The following is an 18,593-nucleotide window of genomic DNA, read 5'->3' as shown; positions in this document are numbered from 1 at the left end:
AGGACCATAATGGGTAGTTGGTCTCGTTAAGCTTATCCTCAATGAGGGATAACATCCGCAATACATCACTGTGTGCCATCTCTAATACCCAAGTAAGTAATCACGCAACTTACAAGTGCTAAGTAATTCTTTGATGCAACCAAGGTGGTTGCTAATAAGGCCATTGACAATGGAGACCTGCAAGGTGTAAGTACAAAGTAAAGTCAGTAGAAATTTTACTTGTTGTAAGATGTAGAGATTGATGTCGTTGAAGTGTAGCTCGTTGAGATCCGATGTGGTGAGTGTCTGATGATGCTTTCACGTGTATCTGCACACACATCTGTAGTAGATCTAATAATGCTTCTCAAGAATCCGATGAAGAACAATGCAAATTTGGTCCTTGAAGATGTCTACAAAAAATCAAAAACCACGCGAATGGCCCACAAAACGTGCTCGAAATGAAAATATGACTGCAAAACTTCTGTACAAAGTACTTCACACTATAAGGTCCACTTTCTTCTTCCAAAAGGGCTCTTTGATGTGATTCAAGAAGACAGACGACTCAGGTTAAAGGGTAGGCAACAACAATAAAAGCGAGGAGCGCATTCTCTGATACCAAATGTTGGAAATAGGGTTGTAGGAATGTGCACCCAGACACACACACACAATGGAGAAGCTCAAGGGAGCACACAATAAGATGATAGATAGATGATGAATGTGTGTTATACAAAGATGATAAGTATACCCCAAGATGGGTGTATACTAGCACGGGGAAAAAACCTCTTAAAGAGGGAAAAAATGCCCCGGCTGGGGTCCTAAGTGTGTTCACACATCACTACCAAATATGGCTACAAGCCTCCCATGAAAAACCCTATATTGTCTATCACTTTTATGTCGCCTTGATAAGGTACTTTCCAAGGCTACCCAGAGTTTCTCATCACTTTTGCCTTGCATCCGGTTATGGTTGGGTCATCCCGAACTCTACCACTTAGCCTTGGCTGCCAACTTCGTGGCCTATACTGGACCATCCACACCTTTCCACCATGGCTCCAACTTTATCGCCAGCTTAGATGATGCGAGGACATGGCCACCAATTAGGACGAGGGCTATGTTAACCACTTTGTAGCTTAACATGGTTTTACTTGCCCGATCTACCATAAAATCTTAACCATGCAAACAGATACTTATCCTTTGTAAGATGACGTTGGAATATATAAAGCAATGTTACCATGTGCTAAATGTCAAATAGGAAAAGTCTATGAACTCCATGGGTTAACATGGTTTCACCTGCTTGACCTACTATAAATCACTTTGCCACTCCATAGGTTAACGTGATTTCACCCACTCGACCTATCGTAGCACTTTACCATCTTACCTATACAAATGGACATTTATCCTTTATAACACGGCGCTGGAACATATAAAGCGCTTTACCACTCCATAGGTTAACATTATTTCACTTGCCTTACCTTTCGTAAAGCGCTTCGCCACTTTGTAAGTTAACATGATTTCACATGCCCGATCTCCTACCGTAGTGCTTTGCCATCTTACCTACGTAAACGAACACTTGTGCTTTGTAAGACAGTGTTAAAACATATAAAGCAGCCTTACCATATACTTAATGTCAAATAGTAAAATTCTATTGAGTCCGTGTACATAGTCGCTCAAGACTAGTAATAGATGCCATACCATTTTTAAGTTTGCCTCATTTATATATATCATTTTTTTCTATAACTACTAACAAAAGAAATTAATGGAGCAACATTTTTCAAACTTGAATGTTGATCTCCCTCTCCCTCTCCCTCCCTCCCTCCCTCTCTCTCTCTCTCTCTCTCTCTCTCTCTCTCTAAAACTTGATGATTAAGATATCATGTTGAATCATGGCTCAAATTAGCCATGGAATTTGACAAACCACACACATGCAAGTGAATATTATGTATCATAATATTGCATAGGTCCCATGACCATAGTTTGCTCTTCTAAAACAATTCAGAAAAAATGCTACAACTTGTAAAAATTTATGAGTGACATGACGAGAAAGTGTGTGTGTGTGTGTGTGTGAGAGAGAGAGAGAGAGAGAGAGAGAGAGAGAGTTAGAGAGAGAATATGAACTATAACTAGTAAAAAGAGAAATGAATGGAGTGATATTTTTCAAACTTGAATGTTGACCTCGCTTGCTCTCTCTCTCTCTCTCTCTCTCTCTCTCAAATTTGTGAGAGTGACATGGTGAGATAGTGTGTGTGTGAGAGAGAAAAAATTAGGGAGAGAATCATGCACTATAACTATTAACAAGATAGATTGATGGAGCGACACTTGAATGTTGACCTCTCTCTCTCTCTCTCTCTCTCTCAAACTTGATTATTAACTCTCTCTCTCTCAAACTTGGTTATTAAGACATCATGCTGAATCATGGCTCAAATCACACATGCCAGTGAATATTATGTATTATAATATTGCATAGGTCCCATGATCATATTTGGCTCTTCTAAAACAAGTGAAAAAAGGCTATAATTTGTATTTTTTTAAAGAGTGACATGTTGAGAATGTGTGCGTGAGAGAGAGTCTCACTATTCTTGCCCTTGCCACAACATTCACCCATATTTTGTCACTTGAAAGGAGTGTACACTGTACAAGGGGAGATAGACCAAGGGCAGATAGACCCCACTTGGGAGAGCATTTATTGAGTGACCATCGTATTTTGCCAGAGTATTCATCCACGTGTCACTCTACGTGACCATCGTATTTTGCCAAGTGACAAGAATGTACAAACCGATGCGGCAGAGTAACTATTAACATTTTTCAAACTTGAATGTTGACCCCTCTCTCTCTGCTCAGTCTTCACAGAAGCTCCTAGGAGATCGAATAAAGGATTTCATGGCGTCGGAGATAGAGGTGATCTCCGATCATCAGGGTCGGGATGGCGGCGTCGCGAGGGAGGCGGAGGAGGAGGCACTGCGTGACGACGTTTACACAGCGGCGGCCTATGGGGATCTGGAGAAGCTCCACCGCCTCGTGGAACAGGAGGGCTGCTCCGTTTCCCAGACTGATGGTGGGGGCTACCATACCCTGCAATGGAGCGCCCTCAACAATCGTGTTGCTGCCGCCCAATACATCATCGAGGCAAGATTGCTTAACTTAATCCTCTTAAACCGTAGCTAATCCTCTTAGCCATGCCAAATTTTGATGTTAATCTTCTCAAACATGCTAATATTATGGGAAATTGTTGGTGTCATTCTTTTTAACGATGCTTTAACACGGAGGTTAATCTTCTTATGTGCTTACTTCTCGGTTTAAACCTTCTCAATGTTCGCTGTTAATCTTTTCAATAATGCTAGCTTTGGATGTTGATCTTCATATTTATGCTAACTCTGATCTTAATGCCCTTCTTATTCATGCTATATCATTGATGTAAATCTCCTTACTTTGAAATGCGAACTTGCTTAATCCTCAATCCCTAATGCCCTAATTTTCTGCTTTTGCCTAACTTCTTGACAGCATGGAGCAGATGTGAATGCCTGTGATCATACCGGACAGACAGCTCTGCATTGGACAGCTGTCCGTGGCTCAATTCAGGTTGCAGAGCTACTTCTACAGAATGGGGCTCGATTGGAATGTTCAGACTCTCATGGATATCGGGTATGGTGGTCTTTTCTATGTGCATGCAACTCTTGACAATGAGGGGTTCTCCATGTTAGTTTTGTTGATGACGAACAACCTGCAGGCCTTGCATCTGGCTTCTGCCGGCTTAAGCAATGGAGGCTGATTGTATTACTGGAAGTAAGGCTTTCTCTTGGTTTCCAAGAATGTAGACAGTATCATTTTGATGAGTAAAACCTTCAAGCCATATCCCAGCTGGTAAAACCTATGCTTCTCTATGTGGGCTAGTAGGAGCTATGGGGTACAATGGGGTTGTAGGTCTGTTATGGATGAATTTAGGAACAATGGGGGATGGCTTTCATGTGTGGCGTGAGTGAGATATTGGGAAGATAATCAATAATTGGGAAATTGAACAGTTAGATAGACCAAATACAATTTTTGGAGCACGGCTCTTAATAATGATGGACAAGATGTTAATGGAGAAGCACATGCTTGAAATGCCAAAGTCAAGCCGAGACGAGCCGAGCCATGGTTGAGCTGGCGGAACTTTTTGTCTCAATTTAAAACCTAGTTGGTCTGGTGATTGTGGTGTGCATGAGTAATACAATAAAAAGCAAGATTTGTTGTCAGCCATTTGCTCTTGTGCGACACAGTTAAAGGAGTATGGAATGCCACAATTAGCTCGTCGAGGAATCAGGCTTGGAGCTAATAGGCCATGGAAAAGAGAAGATTTGGTAGCTTCTTCCTCTCTCACCTTGCAAAAAAAAAAAACGAATTTTTTATTTCCTCTATGAAATTCGTTTTTGTTGCCCTTTGAGGCTGAAGCTTCTCCAGCTTGGCTCCCACACCACTCTCTCACTCTTGGCAATCTCTGAATCCTTCCAGAGCCACTTTGAAGGAAAAAACGATTTTTTTCTTCCCTCTGAGTATTTTCAAAATATGGAGGTATAATAAGCTTTAAAAAAATGCTCATTTATTAATACTAAAGTTAATTAGCCTTTAGAAGAGCTTAGTAAAAATTAATATAATTCTTGCCATGTAATGGTTTGAGATGCTAGGATGGATAGATTAGAGTTATTTCTATTTCCTTTTGCAAGATTAGGTCGTTTTCTTTTTATGTGTATTGATAGTAAAACACTCTTTTTATCCCCTTATCAACGATTGAGCACGGGAGAAAACGAGAGAGCTAGTCTTCTCTTGCTTTTTTCAATGACATTTGCTTGGAGAGAAAGGATTAGACTATTCTTGGTAATTTGCACTAGAGTAAGCATAGATTAATCTTTGAGTTCTTCAATTATAGGAGTTAGAATTTACTACGCATCTTTCCGTGTTTAAATGCGAGTTGCGAATTTATATCCGAGAGAGTGAGTGAGATAACCTCAAATTGTATTATAATTGGGTCATATGCATCTCGACTATGGTTTCCCCTAGCTTTGTAATCTCGACGAGAGAGAGAGAGAGAGAGAGAGAGAGAGAGAGAGAGAGAGAGAGAGAGAGAAATGAAATGATATATTAACGTCTCTAAGAGGCCATAGTGGCCTATGAGACCAAATCTGAGAGTACATCTGAAGTTGGTGTCTCATCAAAGAGAACAACTAAATGAGACTAAAAAGTACAATAAACTGATTGTCCTACAGTTATAAGAACAGAACTGTAAGACTCCGAGATGATACTGAGTAGAAAATACTGAAAAATGTATAGGTAGATCCATGTATGCCGATCAATTGAAGTGTTTCCCTCTCCTTAGATCAAGTATCTCCGCCATGGGGTTGTCTAGAATGGAGAGGTCGTAGAAGCGAGGTAGGCGCCTCCGATGCCAAGTAATAATGGCTCTGATCTGGCGATGGTGAGGATGCGGTGGTCGGGATCCTAGTGGGCGTGGCCGACGGGCACGACATAAGATAACTGCTCTATCAGTGGTGACTCCTTGGGAGCGTGGTCGGTGCCCTGATGGCCCAATGGAGGAGGTATCAGGAGGGGTGTGGGCTGGGTTGTTGGTGTTGGTGCCGGTGCCGGTGCCGGTGCCGAAGAAATCTGTTAGGGTCCTCTGTCTAGGTACATCATGGTTCGGCCTCCTGTTTGCCAAGAGGGTCTGGTCTCTCTGTGTCTCCCGAGCTCAAGTAGAAACAATCCGAGGCATCTCTGATCCTCAAACTCCATGACCCATGCTCAGATGAGATCATGGTTTGACCTACATGGTTTGCGGATAGAGGCACTACCACCCTTTCAATAGAGTCTGGATTGTCCATTTTTTGATCTCACCCGCTCAAAGCAAAACCGCGTGATCAGGATGGATATCATCAGAGTGGACACAGAGAGGACATGGACTAGCCCCCTTGAGCCCTTGGGCATGAAAATGGCTCATTACAAGAGCCATTTTCTACATCTCTCACCGGATGATTTTATCACCCGCCCGGCGTACATGGATGTACACCTATCACATGGGATACGTTGTGCCATTGGACAGATCCAGACCTCATCACACCAGCTACGGATTGAGACAGTGCGATATGTGCATCAGATCGTGGATGACTGCATTTGTCAGCTATGCTACCAGGAGGTAGAGAAAGAGGAACACTACATGTGCCGATTTACAGTCTATTATGAGATCCAAGGGAGATATCACTACCTCTTCCGAGAGGGTTTTGGGCCGTTACATGAGTATCTCCATCCTCTGCCAACTGTATGGATGAGGTCAAGGCCAATCGGGAGTACCTCTGCTGAGGGAGCTCCTATAGCCGTTGTAAAAAGGTAAGTGCTTGGAATAGGGCCTCGGTTACTACTGGTGGGGCACCCAGCTCAGCCCGAACAATCTCATGTGGTATTGATGATTTGCTCCGAATCATGCGGGCAATCATCATAATCAATGGTCTCTCCATTTGCCTCCATCCCTCATCTGTCCCTCTCTGAGATCTGTGATGTATACTTGGTCCCCAAATTGGAGCTTTGTACAGGAGGGTTGGTGTGACAAGCGTATCAAATAGCCACAATTTGGTGCGTGGCTCCTGAAACTGTATGTGTGCACACTGCCGCTCAAGTGGCCCCAAGGCTGCATGCCCTCCAGCTAATCTAGCTGCTACTGCTTCCTTCAGGGAGAAATGCGGTCCTGTGAAAGTAACTCCCAAGTAGACATATGACCTGACGTACTCTACCGGCTCCCCTCAGAAAGTGAACTGAGGCTCTGATCTCGTCACCCATGCCTGTGTGGTGTTAAACACCATAACCTTGGTTTTCCCAAGGTTCTTTGTCAGATCTCTATCCGCACAGAAAGCCTGTAATGCATCAAGGTGTCTCTATAATCCCTCCGGAGAGTCTGAGATTAGAACAATATCATCAGCATATAACAAGATGGGTATCAACACCCCTGCCAGGCATGCCCCTGGGCCTCCCAATCTGTCTACATAATCAGAGACCGCATCAATGTACAGTCCAAAGAGGGTGGGCGATAGCGGGCATCCCTGCTTCACCCCTATCGTGCTGGTCACCCTATTAGATAGTCCGCCTGGAGCTCGTCGGACTCTGCCTGTCACACAGACTCATACAAAGCATATATCCCCCACTGCATATCCTCGGGTACCTCAATGTCATGCAATTTGTGCATAAGCCTAGCACGTGGTACGGTATCAAAGGCTTTGCGGAAGTCCACAAAGCAGCAGTATATCCTTCTCTTCTGTGCCCTGCCCTCTTCAATAAGTGCCCGAAGTGTCAGTATGTGATCCAAGGTAGTAAATCCTCTCCTGAAGCCAGCATGTCCATGTGCTCGATGACCATGCCTCTTTGCCCATCAGCTCAGTTCCGACTCGAATATAGAGCCATATAATTTGGCCAAGTAATGACCAATCATGATCGTCCTGTAGTTGCCTAGTACCATGGGGTCCCCACTCTTAAAGAGTGATACAATGATATGCTCTGTCCAGCTTGTCGAGAAACCCTCACAAATGGCACGCTTAAACACATGTACGATGAGCGGAGCCAAAGTGTCTCGTGCATATGAGAAGTGCTCTCCAACTAGCCCATCATGATCATGTGCCTTTCCATTTTGTAACTTGTCTATCGCATCTAGCACCATCCGCATAGTGAAAAAGATGCTGCTAGCTGGTCTAGCTCCCAGTGGGGGGGGGTGGGGGGCTGTCTTGGTGCATCATATAGCTCTCTAGCATAAGTATGCCATGCCTCGGGTGCAGTAATCGGAGTACCAGGTTGTCTCTCTTGAAACATCTTCCATGCCCTCTTGCTGTCCTTCCCCAAGAAGAGTTGGTAGATCTCCTCCTCTAGCTTAGCCAGATAGGCTCATTTCTTCCTCCGCACAAGGCGCCGAAAGATCATCCTAGCCTGCCTATGCGTGTGAGACCCCATGGCTATTTGTGCTCGTCTCTCACGACACTCATCATCATACCAACTGTTCTGTGGGGCAGTGCTGCGGGGGTGGGTCGAAGGGATAATAGTGCAGGGAAACGCATACGAGGCGGATGCATGTAGTACACTTGCCAATCTCTCGTGATCTCATCCAAAGGGCTATGCGGGTCTAAAGCGAACAAGCCATCAGATATTGCATCTCGATAAACCCCAACTGTCTCACGTGTAAACTGATATCTCGGGTACCTAGGTAGATGAGTGGTTGGCCCATCTCTCGGGGATCTACCTACTAGTGTGAAACTTAGGTATGCATGATCGGTTGCTATGCCTATGGGCCTACTAGAAATCGTGAAACCCCACACATCAGGTACCCCCTTTAGAGTTCCAGTGTGTGAGAGCATCTGATACTTGCCATCTCGATAAGCCATTGTATATGACCAACCCATGTGCACTCCCGAGTGCGAGAAAATGCCTGCCATAATTTGTAATCTCCCCCTCATCCTGTGCCGATCTCTGCAACCCTACATCCTCTGCCGTGATCTCCCGGTACATAGCCTCTTGAGTATCATACAACTCTGTCTGCTCTGTGCCTATACGTGCATTAAAGTCTCCCAATAGTAATATGTCTCCCATGTTGGCAAACCTCATGATATCATTATATAGTGGTATATAGGGCGACTCTCTTGATGGTGCAAACCTGGAGTGGGCTGGGGGAAAGTAGCATACTGCCACATATAGCTCGCGGAGCCCCCCTCTGCATATTCGGACCCACATGTACCTCGCATCTACATCTCTATGTACCACATGTATTTTATCACGAAGCTCCTCCCTGTAAAGTATTGCCACTCCTCCAGATCCTCTGGTACCTCCCACTGTGCGTGGCTGAGGGCGGAAAACTGATTTCCATCTATAACCCCGGACGTAAGGAAGCCTCTTGTTTGTGCACTGATGGGTCTCCGTATACATAGCAATATCATTGTGTCTGAAAGTATCCTCAAAGTATCCTGCATCCGTTCTAAGGGCTCCGTTGCAATTCCACACCGTGAATCGCAAGGTCTCATAGGCCGCGCACCGTCAAGCGGGCCTCCTCTCCGTAATGATGACTCGGCCATCTCTTTATACCGCCCGTTTCCCCTCTTTCCTTGCCTCAAGCACACGCGGCATGTGTTCCTTCCGGTGTGCTATCTGTGCCGGTGTAAGGTCCTCATCCAAATAAATCTTTTCCCCCTTAAGAGAGAGAGAGAGAGAGTTGTATTAACTTCTTCATAAGGCCAAAATGACCTATGAGACCAAAATGTTACATCATGTCCATGGAATACATTATCATTGTATTGAAAAAGAAAATATCCGGGGGGAAAAAAAACAGAAAGTCTCAAGCTCTTGCATAGCCAAGAATATCTCGCATATACGGTGCTGCAATATGGTACTCAATGTAGTGAGGCTGACAGGGCGGAAGAAAGTCTTGCGGTGGTGGAAAATGATGGCTCTTATCCTCCTGAAGTGATGAGCGTGGGCGGCAGCCACTATGTCAGGGGCGTCGGGCTCTGCATAGCTTGGTGGCTTTGTCTAATGTCACTTCTCTTAGCTGGGCTCTTGCATCAGCTTGGAGGTCAAGGGGAGTGGGTGGATCTACTCTTGGGGCTCTAGTTTGGAAGAAGTTAGTGAGAGCTCTCTGCGCTGGTCCTTGGGTGGGTGCAACTGATCTAGGCCACAATAGGGATTCCCTGTGTCTGCGGAGCTCCAAAAGAAAGAGCCCTAGGCATCTTTGGTCTGGAAAAATCCATGATCCTAGAGAGTGGTCCAAATCCCTTTCGGAAGAGGCAATGGACCCTCCCTCTGATTTCATAGTATATTGGTTATCCGCAGATATAAAGAGCCTGTGTCTCAACCTCTATATGGCAAAGCTGGCATGTCCTGTCCTCTGGTGGAGCTGCTCTCGGCCCATATTTGGTTGTCTCCACTCTCAACTGGTGGGATGAGGTGCGGATCTGTCCAATCACACACCGCACCCCAAATGAGAGATGTGTATCCATGTAGTGCGGCCGTATGATGAAGCCGTCCTCCATAATGTGAAGAAGATGGTCTCTGTAGAAAGCCATCTTCGTCCCTAGGGGTTGGAGGGGTGGATGCTAGGTCCTCTGAGTATCCAATCTCACAATGTCCTTCTAGATCACCTTGTTCAGTTCTGTGCGGGTGAGAGCAAAGGAAGGGGTCTCTATGTTGTACTGAAATGGTGGGAGTGCCCCCATTTGCATGCCATGCATACCAAACCAAGTGCTCACTTGTGCATACCAACACTGCGTGTCTCCTTCAAGTGCCAGTTGTGTCAAGGACTCTAGGGCAAGCTGGGGGTATCTATTTAGTGGGAGCTCCCATAATCCGTGCCGGTATGTCTGTCTAGAAAAGAGCCTTTGTCACGATAGGGGCAGCCCCCCATCTCCACTCGCACAATCTCATGTGGCACTGAAGGCTTACTGGCTTCTCCATCAGCTTCCACCCATCATATACCTCTCTTGTATCTGTCACAGCTGACTCCCTTTTCCGTCTCCTCCTGTGGTATAAATTGGGATCCCAAATGGGAGCTCCATACAATAATGCAGGTGTGACTAATGTGTCAAACAGGCAGAGCTTCGTCCTCGGCTCCTGAAACTGTATCTATGAGCAATGCTTCTAAAGTGAGCTCAGAGTTGCATATGTGGTTTTGGCTGCCTTCCGCATGGAGAACTGAGGCCTGGCAAAAGTGATCCCAAGATATACATAAGAGGCCACATACTCCATGGGCTTCCCACTATATGTAAATTGAGGTGCGGATCTGCCTACCCATTGTGGGGTGTGTTAAAGATCATAACCTTGGTCTTCCCAAGGTTCATCGTGAGGTCTCAATCCTCGCAAAAATCCCTTAATGCATCCAAGTGCCTCTGCAACCCCTCTGGTGAATCAAAGATAAGGACAATGTCATCTCCATACAATAGATATCAAGACTCTTGCCAACTGTGCATCCAAGTGCCTCTGCAACCCTGTTTCACTTCGATAGTGCTGACATCCGAGTCACCCCCTTGGGGCCCGTACTTTGCCAGTAAGACAGACTTGTACAGTGTGAGGATCCCCCAAAGCATATCTGTTGGTACTCCCTTATCCTGCAGTCTCCTCATCAATCTGGCCCGTGGGACGGTGTCAAAAGCCTTGCGGAAATCCACAAAGCAACCGTATATGTGATGCCCATGAGCTCTCCCCTCCTCAATAATGCCCCGTAATGTGAAAATGTGATTTAGTTTGGAGTGTCCTCTTCGAAAACATTGCTTGCCCTGGTGAGTCTCTGCTCCTTGGCCCATTTGCTGAGCTCATGCTCCAAGATCGATCCATAAATCTTGGCCAATGTGTGACCAATCATAATAGTCCTGTAGTTGCCGGGGTCCATGGGGTCACCTGCCTTCGAAATGGGCACAATGGTATTCGAGGACCAACCATTGGGAAAACCCTCGCATACTGCTTTGTTAAACATATGAACCAAAAGTGGAGCCAACACATCCCTAGCATGAGAGGAATGCTCGGCAAGGAGCCCGTCATGATCGTGTGCTCTCCCATTCTGCATCCTGTCAATGGCATCTCTAACCATACTCAAGTGGAAGGAGGAGGAATTGGGGGGGGGGGGGGGGGGGGGGGGGGGGGGGGAGCGCGAGGCTCAGGTGGGTGAGGCTCGGGTGGGTGAGGGAGAGGTGGCTGTTCGGGGACGTGGTAAAGGGAGTGGCTGTGAGGTGGGATTTCTATCCGAAGGGACTTGGTGCCTTGAGGGTATGCTAACCCTCCCCATATAGATTGCCTCTATATGGGGAGGGCTAGCATACCCTCAAGGCACCAAGTCCCTTCGGATAGAAATCCCACCTCACAGTGGCATAGGTATGCCAAGTGTCGGGCAAGGTAATCGGAGGCGGTTGTGCTTGAGCTTGGAAGAGCCTCCAGGTCCTTGCAGGCCCGTCCTAAAAACAGTTGGTATAGCTCTTGCTCAAGTGTGGCTAGATAGGCACGCGTGGGGCGCCGGAAGATCACTCGTGCCTGCTAGTGAGTGGTGGAGCTCAGAGCAATATCCCATTGCAGGCGGGCATGGGTCTTTCGGCATTCCTCATCATACCAACTGTTATGTGGCGGTCGGGGAGTGGCTTTGGTGTGTTGGGGAGTGGCTCTGGTGTGTGGAAAGGCGGCTGTGGTGGATGTGTGAAGGGAGGCTGCAAGCTGTGTGGTAAGGTCATCAAGTGGGATGTGTGGGTTGAGGTCAGAGATGATGTGGAAGATGTGATCAGAGTAGACTGAGGAGGTTTCCCTGGTGAAGTGGTATCTCAAGTGGTGATGGCGTGGTAAGGTAGGTGGATGAGTGGTGTACTGGCATGTGAGGGAGAAGGCTAGGTAGGCATGATCACCCGCCACACCAATGGGGCAGTGCGGGGCGAGAGAGAGAGAGAGTTAGAGAGAAGAAGAAGAAGATTGTATTATCATCCACTGGGGGCCAAATATGACCCATGGGACCAACAAACTAGTACAAGACAAAAAAAAAAGTCTCCTTTTGTTACTATGAAGGGTAAAACTAGAAAGCTAGTGTGTGGCATAATGTGACTCAAGCTCCTCTCTATGTTTGAAGAGTTGAGTGATGAATGCCCCCAAAACAGTGGGTGTGGCTAGTGTATATCAAGCATTAGAGTGTTGCTACAGCCTCCCATAGCATTAGTTTCAAAAAACCCAAGTTTTTGGAAGCCCTAATTTTTCCCGAGGGATGAGATGAAAAATCTGCTTTATGTAATGATTCAACTGCTGAGCTACCAAATCGGTAGGCCAAGTTGGTATCAAGGGGGGGTGATGATAAATATGGTGCTACAATGCACAAATGCGTGTTTCCCTTTGTGTGTCGAATTTCCATGTGTTTTTTCTATGTCAAGGTTTGTGTTTTGTATGTTAGACCAAGTTATGTTTTGTATTTTATATCAAGTGTTTATCATGGTTGCAACCACTTCTGGTCACCTTATGATGTAAGCCATGTGGATTGTGTGTGATCTGGTTGGTCCTTCCTGGTTGTTAGCTCTACCCAAGGTGCACCCTTGCAGGCATGTGAAATAGGACTGTGGGTCCTGATTTATCCTTGCAATAGCAGGAGAGTTAGCCCTTGAGGGGGCTTTGTTGGAAGCAAGGCCTATCTCTATGGTTGTTATGGTCGGCAGGCTTTAAATTTGGCACCCGTACGGGAGCCTTTCACAATTTCAAGTGCCAAATGGCACCTCCGTTTTCTGGTAAAAGTGCCAACGTGGCACTTTGAAAAAACAAGCGAAGTGCCCAATGGCACCTAGCCTTAGAGGTCTAAGTGACCAAGGGTATATATCCTATATAATATATATTAATAAATATATATAATATAGTATACAATACATAATAAATATGGAAAGTCTTCAATAACTTGAAAGTCTTCAATAATTTGAAAGTCTTCAATAATTTATGATGCCTTTAAAAATTCTCTTGCTATAATGTATTTTGTGTGATAAGAAGACGTCTATTGAATTGTGAAAGCTTAATGCACTTACAAAACTAATATGTTTTCATTATTCAAAGTAAAGTGGTTTGTTATTAAAAGGGACACTCAAAATTTTAGCCAAAGGTGACATTTTGGCACCCATGGTTGATGGCAAAAGTGCCACTAGATTTTTTATGGCACCTAGACTTAGGTGCCAAATTTAAAGCCTGATGGTCGGTGTGTACTTGATCTAAGTGTGTGTGAATGGTTGCTAAGTCATGTTGTGAGTGTACTTGGTCAACATAGTGTGTAACTGTATGTCTATGTGTGAACCCACTCTTATGAGTGAGGTAGTGTGCGTGTGTGAACCACCTCTTAGACGGGTATCAAATGGTATCTAGATATTTATGTGTGTCTGACATAAGCAATGATGTCACTGATTCAACCTTGTATCACCTATAAAGCTGCATGTACTTCATTGAAGAAATACATATCTATTTTCACATCATTGAGTAAGTAGCTTCAGAAATCAGTCATTGTTGAGGGAAATTACGCTGTATGACTCTTGTTGCTTTCTGTTTTGGTGTTTTCCAGGCGATGCATGTGGCGGCCCAACATGGACAGACGGCTTTGTTGTATGATATTGCTACTAAATGGGGTGCTGATATTGATGCTCCTGACAACGATGGCAGAAGCCCCCTTCATTGGTAGCACCCCTTATCCATACTGTAATGGTAGCTTATAAAAATATTTCTACAGCTTTTTTATCGGCTTCTATCTTTCTTGTGTTCTCATGCTGGAACTAACCCTATGAATATGATACGGCAAATAAATCATAGGGCTGCGTACAAAGGTTTTGTTGATTGTGTGCGATTGCTTCTCTTCATGGATGCGTATCGGAGTCGGCAAGATAGAGAAGGTAATCCTGCTGCTTTTTGTTTGTTTGGTGCTCTGCTTCTTGCAGGATGATCACAACATGTAATGCTGCTTTTTTCTTTTTTGGTAGTCACATATGTCATTCTGCTTCTTCGTTTTTGGTGCTCTGCTTCTTACTGAGTGTCTTGATGCTCTGGTAAGCAGGTTGCACTCCTTTGCACTGGGCAGCTATTAGAGGAAATCTAGAAGCATGCACAGTGCTGGTTCAAGCGGGCACAAAAGAAGATCTCATAGTTACAGACAACACTGGGTGTACACCAGCCCAGCTTGCCTCTGACAAAGGCCACAGGCATGTGGCTCTTTTCCTTGTAAGTGCTTGTCAACAGGCTGGTTTCATAAGCTCTGACTCATGAGCTTGTCACTCTAGCTTCTGTGTTACGGTTTTGCTGCTGTTTTTATGCAGTCAAATGCAAGAAGGGTTTTTAATAACCATGGGGATGCCAAGAGCGGGCTAAGGAGGATAACGAAGCTGGGACTTGTTCCGATCTTGTGGGTCTTAATCATTGCGCTGCTTGTAACCTATATCCAGTCTATTATCATGTGTGAGTCCTAAAACACTGGCCTGACATACTTGAGTAAAGATGCTTTTTGGAAGCTTATATTTTATGTAGTTTTGTTTGCCATGTGGTGCTATTTGTTGTGGCTGCAGCATCAACGCTTTCAAGCATACCAGCTGTTGTTGGACTTTGGGCATGGTTGGTAGTCTTTCTTGGGACAAGTGGGCTTTTCCTTTTATATAGATGCAGCAGGTAATAATAGCCTAAATCCATTTAATTGTTATCAGCTGGTAGACTTTACTTTCAGAATATGTATCAATACGGTTACTTTTCCCATTAGTGTGATTTGAGGATATATAATCTCGACATTCCTTGCACTTTCAAAACTTGGGGCTTTGAAATGTTTACTTTGTGCAATTCTTCCTAGTCCCAGTATAGCATGTTTTGTCGGCCAAGGCAGTGACTAAGCATGCCAGGGAAGAAAGGGCTCATACAAGAGATCTCTTGGCTGCCACGCTATGAGGAGATTTCATCTCATCTATTTGAATCGTTTGGAAGGCAATTAGTTAAGTGTAGGAGTGTAAAGGCGTAGTGTCAAAACATCTCAATGGGGTATGAAAATGGAGGACCCCGAAAGGTTTCTCATAATGGCAAAAAATAAATTTGAAAACTTACACGAAAGCCATGTCATCATGCCACTTTATTGGGCTTGTTGCGCTCCATAGACAACTGCATTGACCGGTGGTTGACCTGTGTGATTGAACAGGTGAATAAAGGGTCAGGGTTCCAAGCCTTTGCTGTATAGAAGCCTGTCAGAGAGTAAGTCAAACTTGAAGCTGTACAAACAACCTGTAGGGAAATTCTGTTGATGATTAGTGTTAGGGCTGAGCAGATTTTATAGTGGGTTTAGGGCTGTCTGATCTGTGGATTGGGGGTTGCTGTACAAACTTACAAGCTTAACATTCATACAGGGGAGGCACTCAAGGCGGCTCCAATCAGTGCCAGGCATTGCCATACCTGTGCCAAGCATTGCAACTAGGTACTTGTGAACACCCTGTGCACTAGGGCCTTGTTCAGCTGTGGATCAGGTTGTGTTGTGTATGCTGCGAGCCATCCGCAAGCCATTGGGGAAAGAAAAGAAGACTGAGTGATGCTATTCTATTTGAGATAGCTAAGCACATTAAGGCAGGCTGTAGCGCTAGAGAAGTGGCTAGCTCATTCTCTGAACCAAATGCATATAGAAGAGCTTCTTAGCCAAAGTTTTAGCACATAATTTGTAGAATCTATGATTTTATTGAGCATGAAAGAGGTCTCCAGTCCTCCTTGATGCAGAGGTTTGATCACTTCCTCAAAAGGAAGAATTTGGACGTGATCTTCAAGTCCCGTTGCATGGAGACAGGATTCGTGACCCAGCCTTGAAGGTTTTAAAAACTCCAGTAGCAAACCATATAGCCCTGTTTTTCCCAAAAAGTGAAACCGATCCCGTCAAGTGGGAAAGACTCCGTTGGACACCCACACGCTTAATAGCACAACTTTAAAACCACAAATTTGAAATGGACAACTTAAAACAACTTGAAATTAAATGAAATGAAATGGAAAGATGGACACCAGCACTGGGGCCGGAACGGGCCGACCCCCCCCTCAATATATGATATATTTATTGGGAGTATTTAATAAATACAATGCTCCATGGGTTCTGAGAACCAGATAATGTCCATGTACATATGAAAACAGTACCAAACAAGTAGGCTCGAATTTCGATGTAGAAAACTCGAAGCAGAACGACCACTAGTGTGGTCCAATCTCTACGGTCCTGTGCTTTCACTGGACTCCGCGGAGAGCGCCTCACTGGTGTTCCGAGACCACGCACAAACAGGCGCTCTCGTACTAACGCCTGGCTCTCCCGATCTCAGCACCTTTGGACCGAGGTTCGCCAATACAGCTTGGACAACCCGGCACCGAACGGGTGTTGGCCGAGCGGGATGAATCCTTTATCAGATTTAAACATAAAAATACTTTATTCAAATCTGAAAGTCACTTACTTGTGGATGGTTGATAGAAGACCAAAACTTGTGGTGTTTGTGTAGACTTTGATACCACCCAAGAGATGTGAAGACTTCTTGTAACCGCCAATGGAAAAGAAGTACAACCTGAGTAGCTAGAGCGTGGCCTGCTGGTGATGGAACAACAGCCCGGCTGTAGAGGGCAGCGTGTTGGAAAAGTATGTTCACGATCGGCTGGTGATGGTCACACAGCTGGTTGCTGTAATATGCTGCTGAAGATGGCCTACGTCTGCCTGCAGAGGAACTAGGCAGCACAGCCTGTGGGTAGACAGCAGCCTAAAGCATAGGGGCCGCCTAGCTGATGTGCTCAACCACCTGGCTGCAGAGTCTGTTGAAGGTGGCCCACGACTGTGTGTAGAAGAAGAAAACAGCGCAGCCTTCAAGTTTGCAGCCGCCTGTAGGAGCAGAAAGTACAGCCTGTGGGTAAACAGCAGCCTGCGCAGCCACCTGGATGAGAGTATGCGCAGCAGTACGGAGATAGATGGCGGCCACCTGCAGTGCAGATTGCAGCCAGCCGCCTGGGGACAGGTACGTGCAGTAATATAGGGAGCCGCCTGCAGCAAGCTAGTCGCCAGCAGAAAAAGATGGGAAGAGTCGCCGGTTGGTGAAAAATCAACGCCAGAAGGAAGCGATTGATTCTACGCTTGAAGAGAGCCCTTTTTTTAATAAAATTAAAGTGAAGATACAACTAGAGTTTTCCCACGCATGCATGAAGGGGGACTAGTGGGGGTTGGTGACCATGCCCACCCCCATACTCACTTAAAAGTGGCGCTCCCCACCTTGGCCCCTAAGTGGGTGCCCACTTTTAAATAAGTGTGAACACCTAACCTTATAAATTAAAGGGGTTAGAGATAAAATATTAAAACAACAAGTGCGACATACTTACCACCTGTTCACATGCACTAGAACTCGTCAGAATACAGGGCAGACTTCACGACTCACTGGCAGGCGTCCCCGCTCAGTAAGTAACACGTCAGGCAGGCAAACACACAAATACATGTCATGCGAAAACAGTTTCAAACATGCAAAATATGTGTGCATGTGCAAAAAGTAACATGGACATATCTCCCGTTCATGGAACATGTACAAAATATCTGTCGGCACAAAACTGGCACGACATAAAAACATAAAAACCTGGTCTTCCTATGGAGTGACAGTCCCATAGGTAAGACACAGTTCCAGGCACGAGTTTCCCTATGGTGTGACAGTCCCATAGGCAAAACACGGCACGAATACTGGCTCTTCCATGGCGTGACAGTCCCATGGATCGAACACAGTCCAGGTCATACACGGGTGGCACTGGTTTGGCTCCCATCCATATGACACCATCCTGCTAACACACGGGTGGCACCAGTCTGGCTCCCGTCCATGTCAGCAAAATACTGGCCTCTTCACATGAGACACCGGCCTGGCCTCAAGTGAACGAGACGCAAAAACTAGGAATGGACCAAATGGTCGGCCAATTGGTGACATCCCCCCGGGCTTCTAAAGAGTTGACCTCAACTGAAAAGCCTCAAGATATGCTTGCAACAATTGCGGATAATCTGCAAAATAATCCTCATTTACCCATTTGGCATCAATAGGCAAATAATTCTTAAACTTCACAAGGTATCTCCTGGAAAGCTTTCCTGCAGGTAGCTTTCTCTCCTTGTGAAAAACAATCTGTTCTGG

The 18,593-nt window shown here is 45.5% G+C and overlaps 1 protein-coding gene across 4 annotated transcripts in view; it reads left to right on the top strand.

The window, feature by feature from the left end:
• Positions 1-2,753: 2,753 nt before the first annotated feature.
• Positions 2,754-18,593, top strand: part of LOC147641716 (protein S-acyltransferase 24-like) — a 65,028-nt gene continuing 49,188 nt past the window's right edge. Inside the window, exons 1-10 of one of the 4 annotated variants that reach the window (XM_086798848.1) lie at positions 2,755-3,099; positions 3,475-3,615; positions 3,701-3,756; positions 4,230-4,310; positions 4,462-4,521; positions 14,021-14,133; positions 14,266-14,345; positions 14,507-14,670; positions 14,766-14,904; positions 15,012-15,111. In XM_086798848.1, coding sequence (XP_086654974.1) covers positions 3,591-3,615; positions 3,701-3,756; positions 4,230-4,310; positions 4,462-4,521; positions 14,021-14,133; positions 14,266-14,345; positions 14,507-14,670; positions 14,766-14,904; positions 15,012-15,111 — 818 coding nt within the window. In that variant the 5' untranslated portion in view covers positions 2,755-3,099; positions 3,475-3,590. Of the gene's footprint in view, positions 3,100-3,474; positions 3,616-3,700; positions 3,757-4,229; positions 4,311-4,461; positions 4,522-14,020; positions 14,134-14,265; positions 14,346-14,506; positions 14,671-14,765; positions 14,905-15,011; positions 15,112-18,593 lie in introns of all 4 variants that reach the window. The other 3 variants (XM_086798856.1, XM_086798862.1, XM_086798843.1) reach the window with 3 other exon arrangements.

Source organism: Cibotium barometz, chromosome 1 (assembly GCF_041138505.1).
Source record: "Cibotium barometz isolate CiBa-2024 chromosome 1, ASM4113850v1, whole genome shotgun sequence".
Lineage (NCBI taxonomy): Eukaryota > Viridiplantae > Streptophyta > Polypodiopsida > Cyatheales > Cibotiaceae > Cibotium > Cibotium barometz.
The sequence above is the reverse complement of the archived record's forward strand: the minus strand, read 5'-3'. Positions and strand labels throughout refer to the sequence as shown.